The sequence below is a fragment of the Cannabis sativa genome, chromosome 8 (genome assembly GCF_029168945.1).
Source record: "Cannabis sativa cultivar Pink pepper isolate KNU-18-1 chromosome 8, ASM2916894v1, whole genome shotgun sequence".
NCBI lineage: Eukaryota > Viridiplantae > Streptophyta > Magnoliopsida > Rosales > Cannabaceae > Cannabis > Cannabis sativa.
Genome location: NC_083608.1, coordinates 38,423,726 through 38,436,077, shown reverse-complemented (window position 1 = coordinate 38,436,077; position 12,352 = coordinate 38,423,726). Strand labels below are relative to the sequence as shown.

The following is a 12,352-nucleotide window of genomic DNA, read 5'->3' as shown; positions in this document are numbered from 1 at the left end:
ATACAATCATTGAGTTATATACTTTATTCAATAGACACCTGTAAGTTATTGTTGGCTTATACAATCGTTAGTCCTGTTCATCCTTAAATTTAAAATCAAATGCTATAAATAGGACAAATATAACAAAAATGAGGAAATGAATAAATTGAAATGTCAATAAAATGGTGATATATGATTTGTGAGGTCGGAGATCGATCCTTAGAAAACGATAAGAATGAGAAAAGTAAAAGTTGCATACAAACTAATAAACAGAAACGAGGAAAGAAATGGTTGCCTTCTTACCCTCTCGCCACTTGCCCTCTCCTATCACAATTGTCAACCTCAAAAGCATAGCAATTCAACCAAAATAGCCTATTACAAATAATATGGTTGATAATTTTTATACATTTTTATTACTATAAAATACAAAAGACATGTATGAGCACATCTCATGTTTAATACAATAAGAAAATACATAGTTTACTGCTTTTATTGTTTCTCATCATATAGATGTGTGAAAGAATGTCAACTCTTCTAAGTATCTCCAAAATTGAGGTGTAACTAAATAATGAACTAAGTATAGAAGCCCTATATTGGTACATAGGTGTAATCTAGCGAAAAATAGAGCACTTCATGGAAAAGCTTTTCATTCCTTTGGCCTTTTACTCATGGTTTTACGCTTGTTAACATCAAGGTACTTCTTCCTCAAACGGATGGCCTTAGGTGTAACCTACACACACATAATACAAGGTTATGTTAAATAACAGTCTACCTAACACACACACATAAGTGAGTATATGCAAGGTTAAAGATATTGAAATTTATTTAAATCTAATATTTACATGTCCATGTTAAAGCCAAGGATGCATTTACGTCATCAAAAAGATAAAAAAATCAAAATGGTAAAGTTTAATGAATTTACCTCAATAAGTTCATCAGAAGCAACATATCCTATGGCTTCTTCAAGAGTTATCTGCACCGAAATGAAAATATAAATATAAAAAAAAAAATTGATATTGTTCTCTAAATTCCTGTTTGTGTTGTTTACGAGGTACAGTACTTATTTGATTGTTGCCAACCTAAAAAAGAAAGTGGCAGAGGTTTGTGGGCAGGACAACTAATCCCATTATTCTCTATTAGTCACAAAATGCATACTTCTGATTGCATTGCATGTGTAGTTTTGCATTCAAGTCTATAAAAGAATTCCAAACCTAAAAGCGGGCTAATGATTCATTCAACTATGCCATAATTGCAACAGAAAAACCAGCAAAGTACAATGAATAACAAATAACATACTAGGCGAGGCGGCGACAGTTTCACATTCTCATCCTTGGAAGCTGCACGTATATTATTAAGTTCCTTGGCCCTTACTGGGTTGACCTACCAAAGCATTAATTCCAAGGTCAGTCAAATGAATAAACATAATACACAACATCAAAGGCAACAAATCTTTGCTCCTTACATCTAGATCTGTATCCCTAGAATGTTCACCGATAATCATGCCATCGTATGTCTGCACAAACAAGCAAAAATGCAACGTTGACAAAGGAGAGAACATTAAAGATTGTGCATCATATCATGGGTGTGAGTCAACATTACCCAAATAAATTAGCCATTTTACAAACTACAGAAGAGTAGTGGATCAAAAATATCCAGATTTTCTTATCTGAATTCCTTTTATTATTCTTTTCCTTTTCTAGTTACCAATTTTTCATTGATAACCTAATTTGTGTCAAACACGCACAAAAATGTACAGATCAATAGAGAAATATTCAATAGTTCGCTGCTATACTGAAAGGTGGGAAACTCAAAAGGGTCCAATCTGTAATAACTATGTATAATAATAACTATAAACAAGTAGAAAAGGTTATATGTTTAAAACCTCCAATCCATGGGTCACGAAAAGTGTTCCGCGAGCTTCTAAATTCATCAGTGCATGAGCTGTGGTTGTGCCAAAGCCCATTGATACCTGTGCATTAATGTCAAAAAAGTGAATATAAGGCTGGAATCTTATAGAGTGATATTATAACCCTTTCAAGATACAAATCAGAGCAACACTGTAATTGTATATATACACAATAATGTAGGCTTTTAAGGTACAAGTATTTATGCTATAATTTTCAGAGTTTCAGCAAATTGAAGTATTTATGATGAAAAACTACTTGAATGAAATTTTACAAGTCAAACAGTAGTAAATCAGAAGGAAACGAAATGACGTACCAGAACTCCTTTCCTGACATTTCCAAGGGGACCTCTATATTTTTCATAATCTGAGAAATAACAAGACATGTCAGCACATGGCTAGATATAGAAAGTGAAAATAAGCTTGGTGAGCAGAAATTATGTCGGCTAATGATGCTAGAAAAAAGGAAGAAAAATGGTGAAAAAAACAAATCATACTTAAGAATGCACGATGCATAAATCCAGTTCCACGGGTGTCACTGCTAAACACACTCCTATAACCCACTAGGCCCCTGATGCAAACAGCAAATAAAAAGTTTCAGAAAATAAAAATATCAAAATAAAAAACTGCACTTCACAAATTTGGAAGAAATACGCAAAAATAAGGATTCCAAAGAATGCTCGACAATGTTATCTTGCATTAGCACTACAACTCTTCACCTTTTACTTTAAGCTAGTACCAAGCATCAATTACAACGTTTAGCTGCTGTACCATAACTAAACTGACATATTTACAGAAGATTTCAACAACTACAATATAGCTTACCAAAAGAATACAAGTAGGTTGCGTTATTTGGTATTGAAACAATACACCCATATCACTCACCAAAAGAAAATTATAAGATGAGATTTTAGGAAAGGCCGTCAAATAAGTTTATGTTAAAACAAAAAGAACAAATAACAAAAAATATACACATTTTACTTTGTGCGAAAAAAATCATATGCCATCCATTTATCATAACTGTGACTCTAAGTGAAACATAAACTCAATTTGCTAAGAAAGTAACCTTGATGGACATGTCAAAGTCAATCTAGTCCTGCCATCATTGCCAGGAACAGGGCCCATGTCAGTAACCTCAGCTCGTCTATGAGATAAGGCTTCCATAATTAATCCAACATGTTCCTCATTTATCTGCAATAGCAAATTAAAATACATTTACATACAGGTCCACAAAATTATACATGAAGCATTAGTATAGTTTTGCATCTGCAATTCTTACCTCAATAGTAACTTCTTCAATTGGCTCCAGCTTTTGACCCTTTTCAGTTTTGTACCTGATATAATATAAAAATTATCACTTCAGAAGTTGATACGAATGAATATATATACATCCATAAAAACATTTAAAAGTAATGTTTAAAAACTCTTAATTCTTTTACAGCAATCCAACCCTATTTAACCCAAAGGGAAAGAATAACAAACAGATATAGCTTTTTACAAATATGCTAGTTAACACATTCATTAGAGGAATACTACTTCCTGAATATTTTTTTCTCCAGGATAAATATTTTTACTTCAAGAAACAAAAATTAATTAACAGGCTCAAGTCTATAGAAAGTAAATCTATTATGTGAATAGTCTCTTCTACAAAGAAAGAAAAATGGCGAAAGAAAAATCTACAATTTTAGTAGCTTTACACAGAAGTCAGAACAAGAGATCCATAAGGCATAAAGACTAAATGTTGTCTAAAAATGCCCATAATTTTGCGAAAGCTATTTCCTTTTAGTATACTTTAAAAAGGTGGCAAAACAAAATAACAGGAAAAAATGTCACTTGAAAAAATTGCAACAAAATAAATCAATATCATATTTTAGTCGAATTGAAATACACAATGCATTGCTGACCACTTTCGTATGTTAAAACACATTTGGTGGAAATCCATGTTTTGCACATTGACATAACTAAATCTATGTACGTTTGATATCTAAATCTGCTCTTATAAAACTGAAAGTCAACTGCTGTATTTGTTGAATAGACTAACAGAACCATAGGATTTGCATAAGCATTCCAAAACTCACATGACTTTGGGTGGGGAGACAGACAGTTCAAAACCTTCCCGCCGCATATTCTCAATTAAGATACCTGTTTACACAATGAAAACTACAATCAGCAAATATATGAACTAAATAACCAATTCAGCAGATCAGCATGTGCGTACAATCCGCAAATATATAAACTAAATAACCAATTCAGCGGATTAGCATGTGCAAGTGCAATAAGCAAATATACAAACTAAATAACCAATTAAGCAGATCAGCATGTGCAACTAGAGACAGATATATACACTATCCATTCCTCTGGAATTAATATTTTGGAAGTAAAACAGTTAATTGCAAGTTTAAGAGGGCCATACCTAGTTGAAGTTCTCCCCTACCCTGCACTTCAAAAGACTCTGATAACCCTGGAATAACATTAATGGCAAGATTTGTTTCTGCTTCAGCCATTAACCGCTCACCAATTTTTCCTCCAGTCAACTATAAATACAAGGTTTCCATTAGCTTGTGAAAGATTATATAGATTTATACAAGAAATAAGACAAGCTTTTTATGTCATGTTGAAGATTGTTTAAGCAAAAAACTGGATTTTAAATGCATAGCACATCATTGTTATATCCAAATGATCTGCAAATGATTTATTACTATGAAACCCAAGATAAATTTGGCCACATTGAATCGGAATGTCTTACATGTTAACTTAACTAAGGAGAGTTATCCTTGCATAAATAATAAAAATAAAAAACTAAGGAGGGCTAATGGGAAGCTATACATGTAACCCTCTGATAATAAAAAGTAAATAAGTAAACATGAAGGCTCCTCATGAAAAAGTTAAAAAGTCCTCTTTTAAAACAACATTTTGGGATATAGAAGACTGAAAAGGAAATAAGAAAAACAGCATTAATACATCCTCCTCATCCTTCCTATTTTCTAAACAGTACTTTAGTAGTTTTTATAACCCTTATTTGGACGCGTGCAATTTCACAAATTTATTAATTATTGCTTAATTTTTATTGATTCCTTTTGACAAGAATCACTTTGAGAATTAAATGAGATCTACAACTGTATTAAAAGTTTGCTTACCAATGAAAAAAAATGGTAATCAAGCACTCTTTCTAATACAAAACTATGTAAAAGGCATAACCTGAGTTTTCCTTTTATCTTTTACTTTCTTTTTTCATTCTGAAATCAAGAATAATAAAAGCATATTCTGCAACTGGAAGGCTAAAAGAGAAGTGATCATTTGCCCATTATTTCGATCAACTGAAACAGAGCCCGAATAAGCCTACAAAAGAATATATAATATGTAGTTAAAAAGCAAAACTTCAGATCTTACATGTGAACCATCACGACCAGCCAATGGTGAGTCATTGACACCAAAGGTCATGGAAATAGTTGGGGGGTCCAATTCAATGGTTGGCAAAGCAGTTGTGACCTGGAAGATGCACACTAATGTCAGCTCAAAACAGAAAAAAGATGCCATTGGTTACAATATTTCATTAGAATAATAACAAAAACGATTTGAGCGATGATTGATAAGGGGCTATCGTACAAATAAAAAATAAGTGGGAGCTAGGATCAAGAATGCTACAAATCAGTGCAGCAAATTTAAGTTCAATTAATACCTCTACATTTGCAACTGTGTGGCCTATAGATGGACTTGCTAACCCAGTCATTGATATTATGTCGCCAGCTCCAGCACTTTCAATTAGAACCATACTAGTACCTTTTTTCTTCATCAATTTTGTAACCTGGAATAACAAAATAGAACATTAGTAAATTGTGGCATTCATATAATAATTGAACAAACTCAAAATTCTAAACAACAGCAAGATTTCTTGTCTATCTGAGTCAGTTCCAGTAAGAAAGCTATTAGCTGTGATAGATAAGTGGTGGTTTTGAAAGCTAAATAGAAAATTCATTTAATTTTCATTTTCATTTGACAAATAACATAACCTTACCTAAGATAAAAACAGTACAAATATAAGAAAACAGGTTACTGCATCATTTTGATATACTTAAAATTTCAAGAAAATATATTAAAAAAAAAAAAAATCAATGTAGTTTCACATATATACTTCTTCACATTTATCTAAAATCAGAAAGACCTCCAAACCTTTCCTTCTTCAATTTTTTGAACCCCAGAATCTTTGTTGCAAAGTCCATGGACCCTATCACCAACACGGATAATTCCAGAAGAAACTCGTCCAGTTAATATCCGTCCAAGATAAAAGTCCTTTTCCATCATAGAGACCTAATATGAAATTTTATGAGCACCGTCAAATTCAATGATGCCAACTGACTAGAATATAATGGATGACAACATCAGGAAACAAATAATACAACTTTTTGCAGCAAATTAATTTATTTTTTATAAATTACTTGCTTGCAACGATAAAATACAAGATCCAAATACATATAAGAGTAGCTGAGTTTCAAGTGATATATTACATCAATGTACATTACCCTGAAATAAATTAATGATTTTAAAAAAGTACATTAGAAAAACACATTTGAAAACAATAATGAAACAAAATGACATCTAAATAAATATGTTTCTCAAGAAGTCATATAAACATTATAATATACAAACCATCATTTGGAAAGGCGCATCAGTATCTGCAGTAGGTGGACAAACATGCTTTATGATGGCATCAAGCAGCTGAGACATATTTCTCGCATCAGGAAGAGGGTCTTTGGTGAAGGTGGTGGAAGCCCATCCTTCTTTAGCAGAGGCATATAGAACGGGAAAGTCTAGCTGCTCCTCTAAATAAAAAATAAAAGATCATTAATCAAAATTATTACTAACTGATTAACATCAACAAAATCAAAAAGTAGGTTAGCATAAGAATTTTTTCTCTACTGATATAATTTCCGCACCTGTAGCACCAAGATTGGCAAAAAGATCAAATACCAAGCTCTCCACCTCATTGCATGTCTCCTCAGAAACTGCATTTATAGTAACCACAAACATGGACTTAAGAAAAAGGATAATAAGAAAAAATAATTATAACTGTCAAATAAACAGGGCTTTTACCAGGAAGAACAAATGGGAAACATTTTGTGCACTGAAAAAGCATGAAAATTTTGCAATCTTGAGCAGGATGTTACTAAGCTATATAATATACAAGGCATGGAGATATAAAGCATACATGTGTTTGCCAAAGATATGGAAGAATCATTACACCAATCACAATAATCATGCATGTGCACAAGGTTTCTATCATACAAACCTGCAGGCCGGTCTACTTTGTTAAGGAGAAGAATAGGGCGCAGGCCATACTTCAAAGCTTTTGCAAGTACAAATTTTGTCTGTGCAAGTGGACCCTCACCAGCATCAACTACTAAAACTGCACCTTCAACCATACCCACAACTCGCTCAACCTGTACATTGCATATTAACAATGAAAACCACTCCAAAAAGAAAAAGAAAAAAAAAAAACTAATCAAAATGAACAAAAAGATGGGTTCCACTTTGAGTAAGAGGTCACTTGAAGACTATAAGCTCTATTTCCTACAGTAGTAGTAGTGAAGACATACTTCGCCACCAAAATCGGCATGTCCAGGTGTATCGACCATGTTCAGCTCATGTTCCTTCCATGGAATGGATGTAACCTGAAAGATGGTATAAATTATAGGCAGAAATAAGCAGTGGGGAAGAAAAACAGTAAAGAAGGATGATTCTCTTCAGTTGGAGCACCAAAAAACAATGCACCACCCCACCCCCCAAAATAAATAAATAAATAAATAAAAACCAATAAAACAAAAACTAGAACTAGAGGAGATGCGAAGCAGTTAAATACTACTAATAAAAATGATCCATGATCCATCGGCTAATAAGCTCCAACTTTTAAACATGTATAACATCAGTTACACTATCTTCTACTTCTTTCCTGTCTTCGAGTTCCAGACAAATGCGTTGTGTTAGGGACACAAAAACTTGCACTCAATGATGACATAATTTTTAACGACATAAATAGTGTGATTTCATTTTGAGGAAAACATAAATGGTTTTTAAAACATGTCACATCATCGAGTGTCGATTTTGCGAGTCCCAAACATTACTCTCTAATAATTTAAGGGCGTGTTTGCTTACCTATAAATAATGAAAATAATTGTAAGAAGGAAAGGGTTTAAAGAGAAATGGGAAGGGCGAGGACTATGAATTGAGCAATCTCCTATCAATTTGTATAATTACGTGGGATTTCAGTAAACTAGTTTCTCAAATGTGAATGTCTAATAGATAGACAATGGAAACAATTCCGTGATTTGCATTAACATCCGCAACAATATAATTCATGATCGTTACTGTTTTATAATAGAATGCGATGCGATGTTCCTCAAACAACGTGCTCTGAATATCTTAGCTTTGCAAGAAAACTGAATACGATCTCATTACTAAAATAATTACGACATTAAATTTTGAAGGTAACCTAAAATGCAAAAAAAAAAAAAATTATTTTTCATGGAAGTTAATCGGTAACCAAACCAAGTTTTCAATTCTCCATAAGACTTAAGATAGCCAATACAAATTTCGAAACAAGCCCCCTACTGATTACTGACCTTAGAAGAGATAGTGATGCCACGTTCACGCTCGAGACTGATGGAGTCCATAGCTCGCTCGTGAGGGATATCGGCACCACACTGGCGGAGCAGCCTGTCCATGAGCGTGGTCTTCCCGTGGTCGACGTGAGCAATCACCGCCACATTGCGGATTCGAGTCGGGTCTAGCCAGCTGGTTGGCAAGGGGGATGCGGCGCTTGTAGCCGGAGCGGCCGAGAAGGTCCGTGACAAAGAGGCGCCGGGCGGGGATTGGAGGATGTAAGGTTTGACAGCGGCCGATGGAGAAGAGCGAGCGGAGGCGGAGATTGATTTGCGGGCGGATGACCAGAGAGATCGAATCAACGGACCCGCCATCTTCTTACTCAGTTGAAGATTGGCGAGTTCTGACCCAAGCGACGAACTCAGGACTCAGTAGTCAGTGTGTGGGTTAGGGTTTTAACGTTGTTTTCTAACTGCGAAGGTTTATGTCCCACAAAAGGGAAAGTAATTAATAATGTTACATACGTAATACGTAAATTATAGCTGTAAAAAAATGGTCTTTTTCCAAAGTTTTTACCTGCAGTTGGTTCTAAGCTATTTTTATTCCATTACTTTCTTCTAAGAGTGTTTTATAGCAAAAAATTTTCAATAATTATCGTTTCACTTGCATTTAGTTTAGTGTCATAGTAGAAGAAGATGTCACGACCTTATTTCCATCCAGCATTAATATTTCAAATCGACTACTTGGATTTCTATTTCATCCCTTCAATTTGTTGGACAACTGTGGCTTAATTAATATGTCCATAAAACACTAAGAGCATGTTTGTTGCGTTCTCAATTTTCAGCTTTTAAAATTGTATTTTTAAAAGTAAAAATAAAAAATAATTTTTTGTCATTTTAAAATTTAATGGTATTTTGTACAAATTTTTTAAAACTGTTTTTAAATTTTTTCTTACTAAAAAAATTAATATTTTAACACCATATCATGACATGAACTCATCCAGGTTTAGGTTTAGGTATGGTTTTGGGTCTAGGATCTAAGTATGTGAGCAAAAATATAAAATGTAATATGTTAGACAAAAAAAAATTGAAATATGAAAATAACATTTTGATGTTTTCTATTTTTTAGTTTTTTAAAACTCAATTTTAAAAAACTGTCTTTAAAAAATTTTGTCAAACGGCTCCTATTAGTTTTTGAAAACTGTTTTTAGTTTTAAAAAACAGAAAACAGTTTTAAGTTATGAAACCAAATAGCCTCTAACATTCTGCTGTGACAGCTAAAAAAAGCTTATGAAACCTAACAACAGTGCTTGCTTATTTGATTTCTTTTTCTTTTTTTTTCAATACCAAGATTACACTTTGTAAACTTACAATAGATTTTCCTTCAAATCCATGAGAGAAAGATTTAGAAAGGAAAAAAAGAACACACTATGATTACATATAGAGAAACATTAAAAACAAATAAAAAAACAACAAAGGAATCTCAAGTTTGGCACAAGGAGAAAATGCTTTTGATAATGGCATTGGCTGTGACAATAACCAATATCAATTGATTCAGAGAAAGGCACAAGGTTTGGCCTTCTTTCGCCTTTTCTTTGGTTTCGGAGGCTGCAAGACAACCTTGATTGCTGCATCAAACACAGCCTTCACATTCTGGAAAAAGTTACCAAAAGGCCAAAGTTAGTTTGAGAATTACAGAAAAAGCTAAACTAAACTCATCAAATTTCTTACATACTATTCATTATTATTAAAGTAGACAAAAGATAAAAAAAAAAATGTAACTTTGGCAAATTTCAAAGACAGGTTAATAATAACTGGTAAAACAGAGAAAAAGGGTGTAATCAAGGAAAGGGAAATGAACAGTCTTTTCATAACTTTAGAACAAATGCTCTTAAAAGTGACAACTGAAGGACATTAATTTTGAAAAATGAGTTTCAAAGAGCTAGAAAAGTAAATGCAGCCTTGGACTAAACAAATGTATTAAGGTAATATATGAACTGTGATCACTAATCATAGTTATGCTGCATTCAAATCTACTGTTGATTAAGTATTTATTTGAAACACTTCTTTTTTTAATTGAGAAAATGGAAAACAAATTTAAAGACCTTTATTAGGAAACTAGAAAGCTAGAGATTTCATGTTTAAACCATTATGAAAATAAATGAACCTGCTGAGTCTTGGAACTGCACTCTAAGTAAACAGCAGCACCTATTGCCTTCTTTAGATCTTCACCCTGCAACAATATTGAACCATAAGCTATCATCTACTCCATGGTATTAGAAATAAAAGAATTTCTTTTAAGGAAAAAAAAAATGATGATGATGAAAGATTCTTCCTTTTCTCTCTATATCTTTTCTCTTTTAATGTGAGAGAGAGTGACTTGCCTGTGCTGATGTGATTGGAGTAGCACCAGGATGATCAATCAAATACTGTTTGTCATCCCTCAAATCTGCATTAGCCACATAAATTCAGATTTTAACACAAAGTTTTGGCTAAATTTTCAAATGGTTCCTCCTAGCTAGTACCAACCGGGTCAACATTTTGAAACATACCAAGTTTGGTTCCCACTAGCACAATAGGGACGGTTGGAGCATAATGCCTCAATTCAGGGATCCACTGTTAGAGTGTGCCAATTCAAATGAAAATTGTGTTAGAAAAGCTTAACATATGATTTAATTAGTGAAAACAAATAAATACTGAAAGGGAAACATATCATTTCTTGGCTTTTCTAATTAGGACAAACAACCTTCTTGGAAATATTTTCATAGCTAGCTTTGCTAATAAGAGAGAAAGCTAGTAAGAACACATCTGCACCCCTATAACTCAAAGGTCTTAGCCTATTATAGTCCTCTTGTCCTGCAATCACCAAATTTTATCAGCATTAGCAGCAGCACTTAACTTATTCAACTCAAATACTAAGAAAACAAATGCTCACCTGCAGTATCCCACAAACCCAGATTAACAGTGCTTCCATCAACTACAACATTAGCACTAAAGTTGTCGAACACTGTTGGCACATAGTCCTAGCATACCAAAAGTTGAGAAAATAACATTATAATTAGTGGGATAAACTTATAATGTGATAATAAAATATATATAAACATAAAATTACAGTGGGGAAGGTATTGCTAGTGTAGGAGATAAGCATGCAGGTCTTTCCAACAGCTCCATCTCCTACAGTGACACATTTGATGAATCTAGCAGTACTCATTTTCGAGCTCTCTTTGGTTGGGGACTTGGGACTTGGGAGAGGTTAGTTTCAGTGATGACCCTTTTAGTAATAAGGCTTGATCTTCTTCTCTGTTTTGTGAATCTTCACCTCCATTGAAAATGTAGCAAGTTTAGCTAGAGAAAAAAAAAAGAAAGAAAAGTTGGGAAAGAGGGTATGAATGAAGGGATGAGTATGAATGAGGGTATTGAGGTGATGGTGATGGTGGTGAGTTTGAAATTTGAATAGAAATGGAGGGGCATTGAGGTGTGCATTTAATAAGATTAAGTTATGTATCAACCCACTTTAGCTAATATGTTTCCTTTATTATTCTTTTTAACTTTACTATGATTGCCAATGGCTTTCTGTTCCTTTAAGGGGAAGGCCAGAGCTAAAGACCAAGAAAAAGAGGTGTTTGGTACTCGTGTTAGTTGGTTAAGTGTGGGACAAGGGAAGGGAGAGATTGAATCATGAGTTTTGAGAAAATAAACATTGCTTAATTACCCCAAAAGTACTATAGATGATGTGTATAAAATTAAATAAATAAATAGAAAATATATATGTACCAATTCCAATTTAAAGCTTAATTAAAGGAAGTTTGGATGTATGGAGTTCTATGCTACAAGGGAAGTGGGTCTCTTGCATTTATTGAATTCACCCTTTAAG

The 12,352-nt window shown here is 33.4% G+C and overlaps 2 protein-coding genes across 2 annotated transcripts; both read right to left on the bottom strand.

Moving 5' to 3' along the window:
• Window positions 1–366: 366 nt before the first annotated feature.
• Window positions 367–8,974, bottom strand: LOC115699638 (uncharacterized). The gene is made up of 19 exons (XM_030627141.2): window positions 8,500–8,974; window positions 7,477–7,551; window positions 7,170–7,320; window positions 6,817–6,885; window positions 6,530–6,702; window positions 6,053–6,190; window positions 5,562–5,687; window positions 5,273–5,371; window positions 4,296–4,416; window positions 3,961–4,024; window positions 3,162–3,216; window positions 2,949–3,073; window positions 2,380–2,453; window positions 2,200–2,249; window positions 1,862–1,948; window positions 1,442–1,492; window positions 1,276–1,359; window positions 902–952; window positions 367–709 (listed from the first exon to the last, which is right to left on the bottom strand). Exons 1-19 carry the CDS (start codon window positions 8,851–8,853, stop codon window positions 626–628), a joined length of 2,031 nt encoding a protein of 676 aa, XP_030483001.2. The 5' UTR covers window positions 8,854–8,974; the 3' UTR covers window positions 367–625.
• Window positions 8,975–9,769: 795 nt separating this feature from the next.
• LOC115701346 (rac-like GTP-binding protein RAC2) lies at window positions 9,770–12,009 on the bottom strand. Its single transcript, XM_030629117.2, has 7 exons — window positions 11,591–12,009; window positions 11,414–11,501; window positions 11,225–11,334; window positions 11,031–11,094; window positions 10,863–10,927; window positions 10,646–10,711; window positions 9,770–10,131 (listed from the first exon to the last, which is right to left on the bottom strand). The coding sequence occupies exons 1-7, from the start codon at window positions 11,687–11,689 to the stop codon at window positions 10,033–10,035; spliced, it is 591 nt and encodes a 196-aa protein (XP_030484977.1). The 5' UTR covers window positions 11,690–12,009; the 3' UTR covers window positions 9,770–10,032.
• Between the last annotated feature and the right edge of the window lie 343 nt (window positions 12,010–12,352).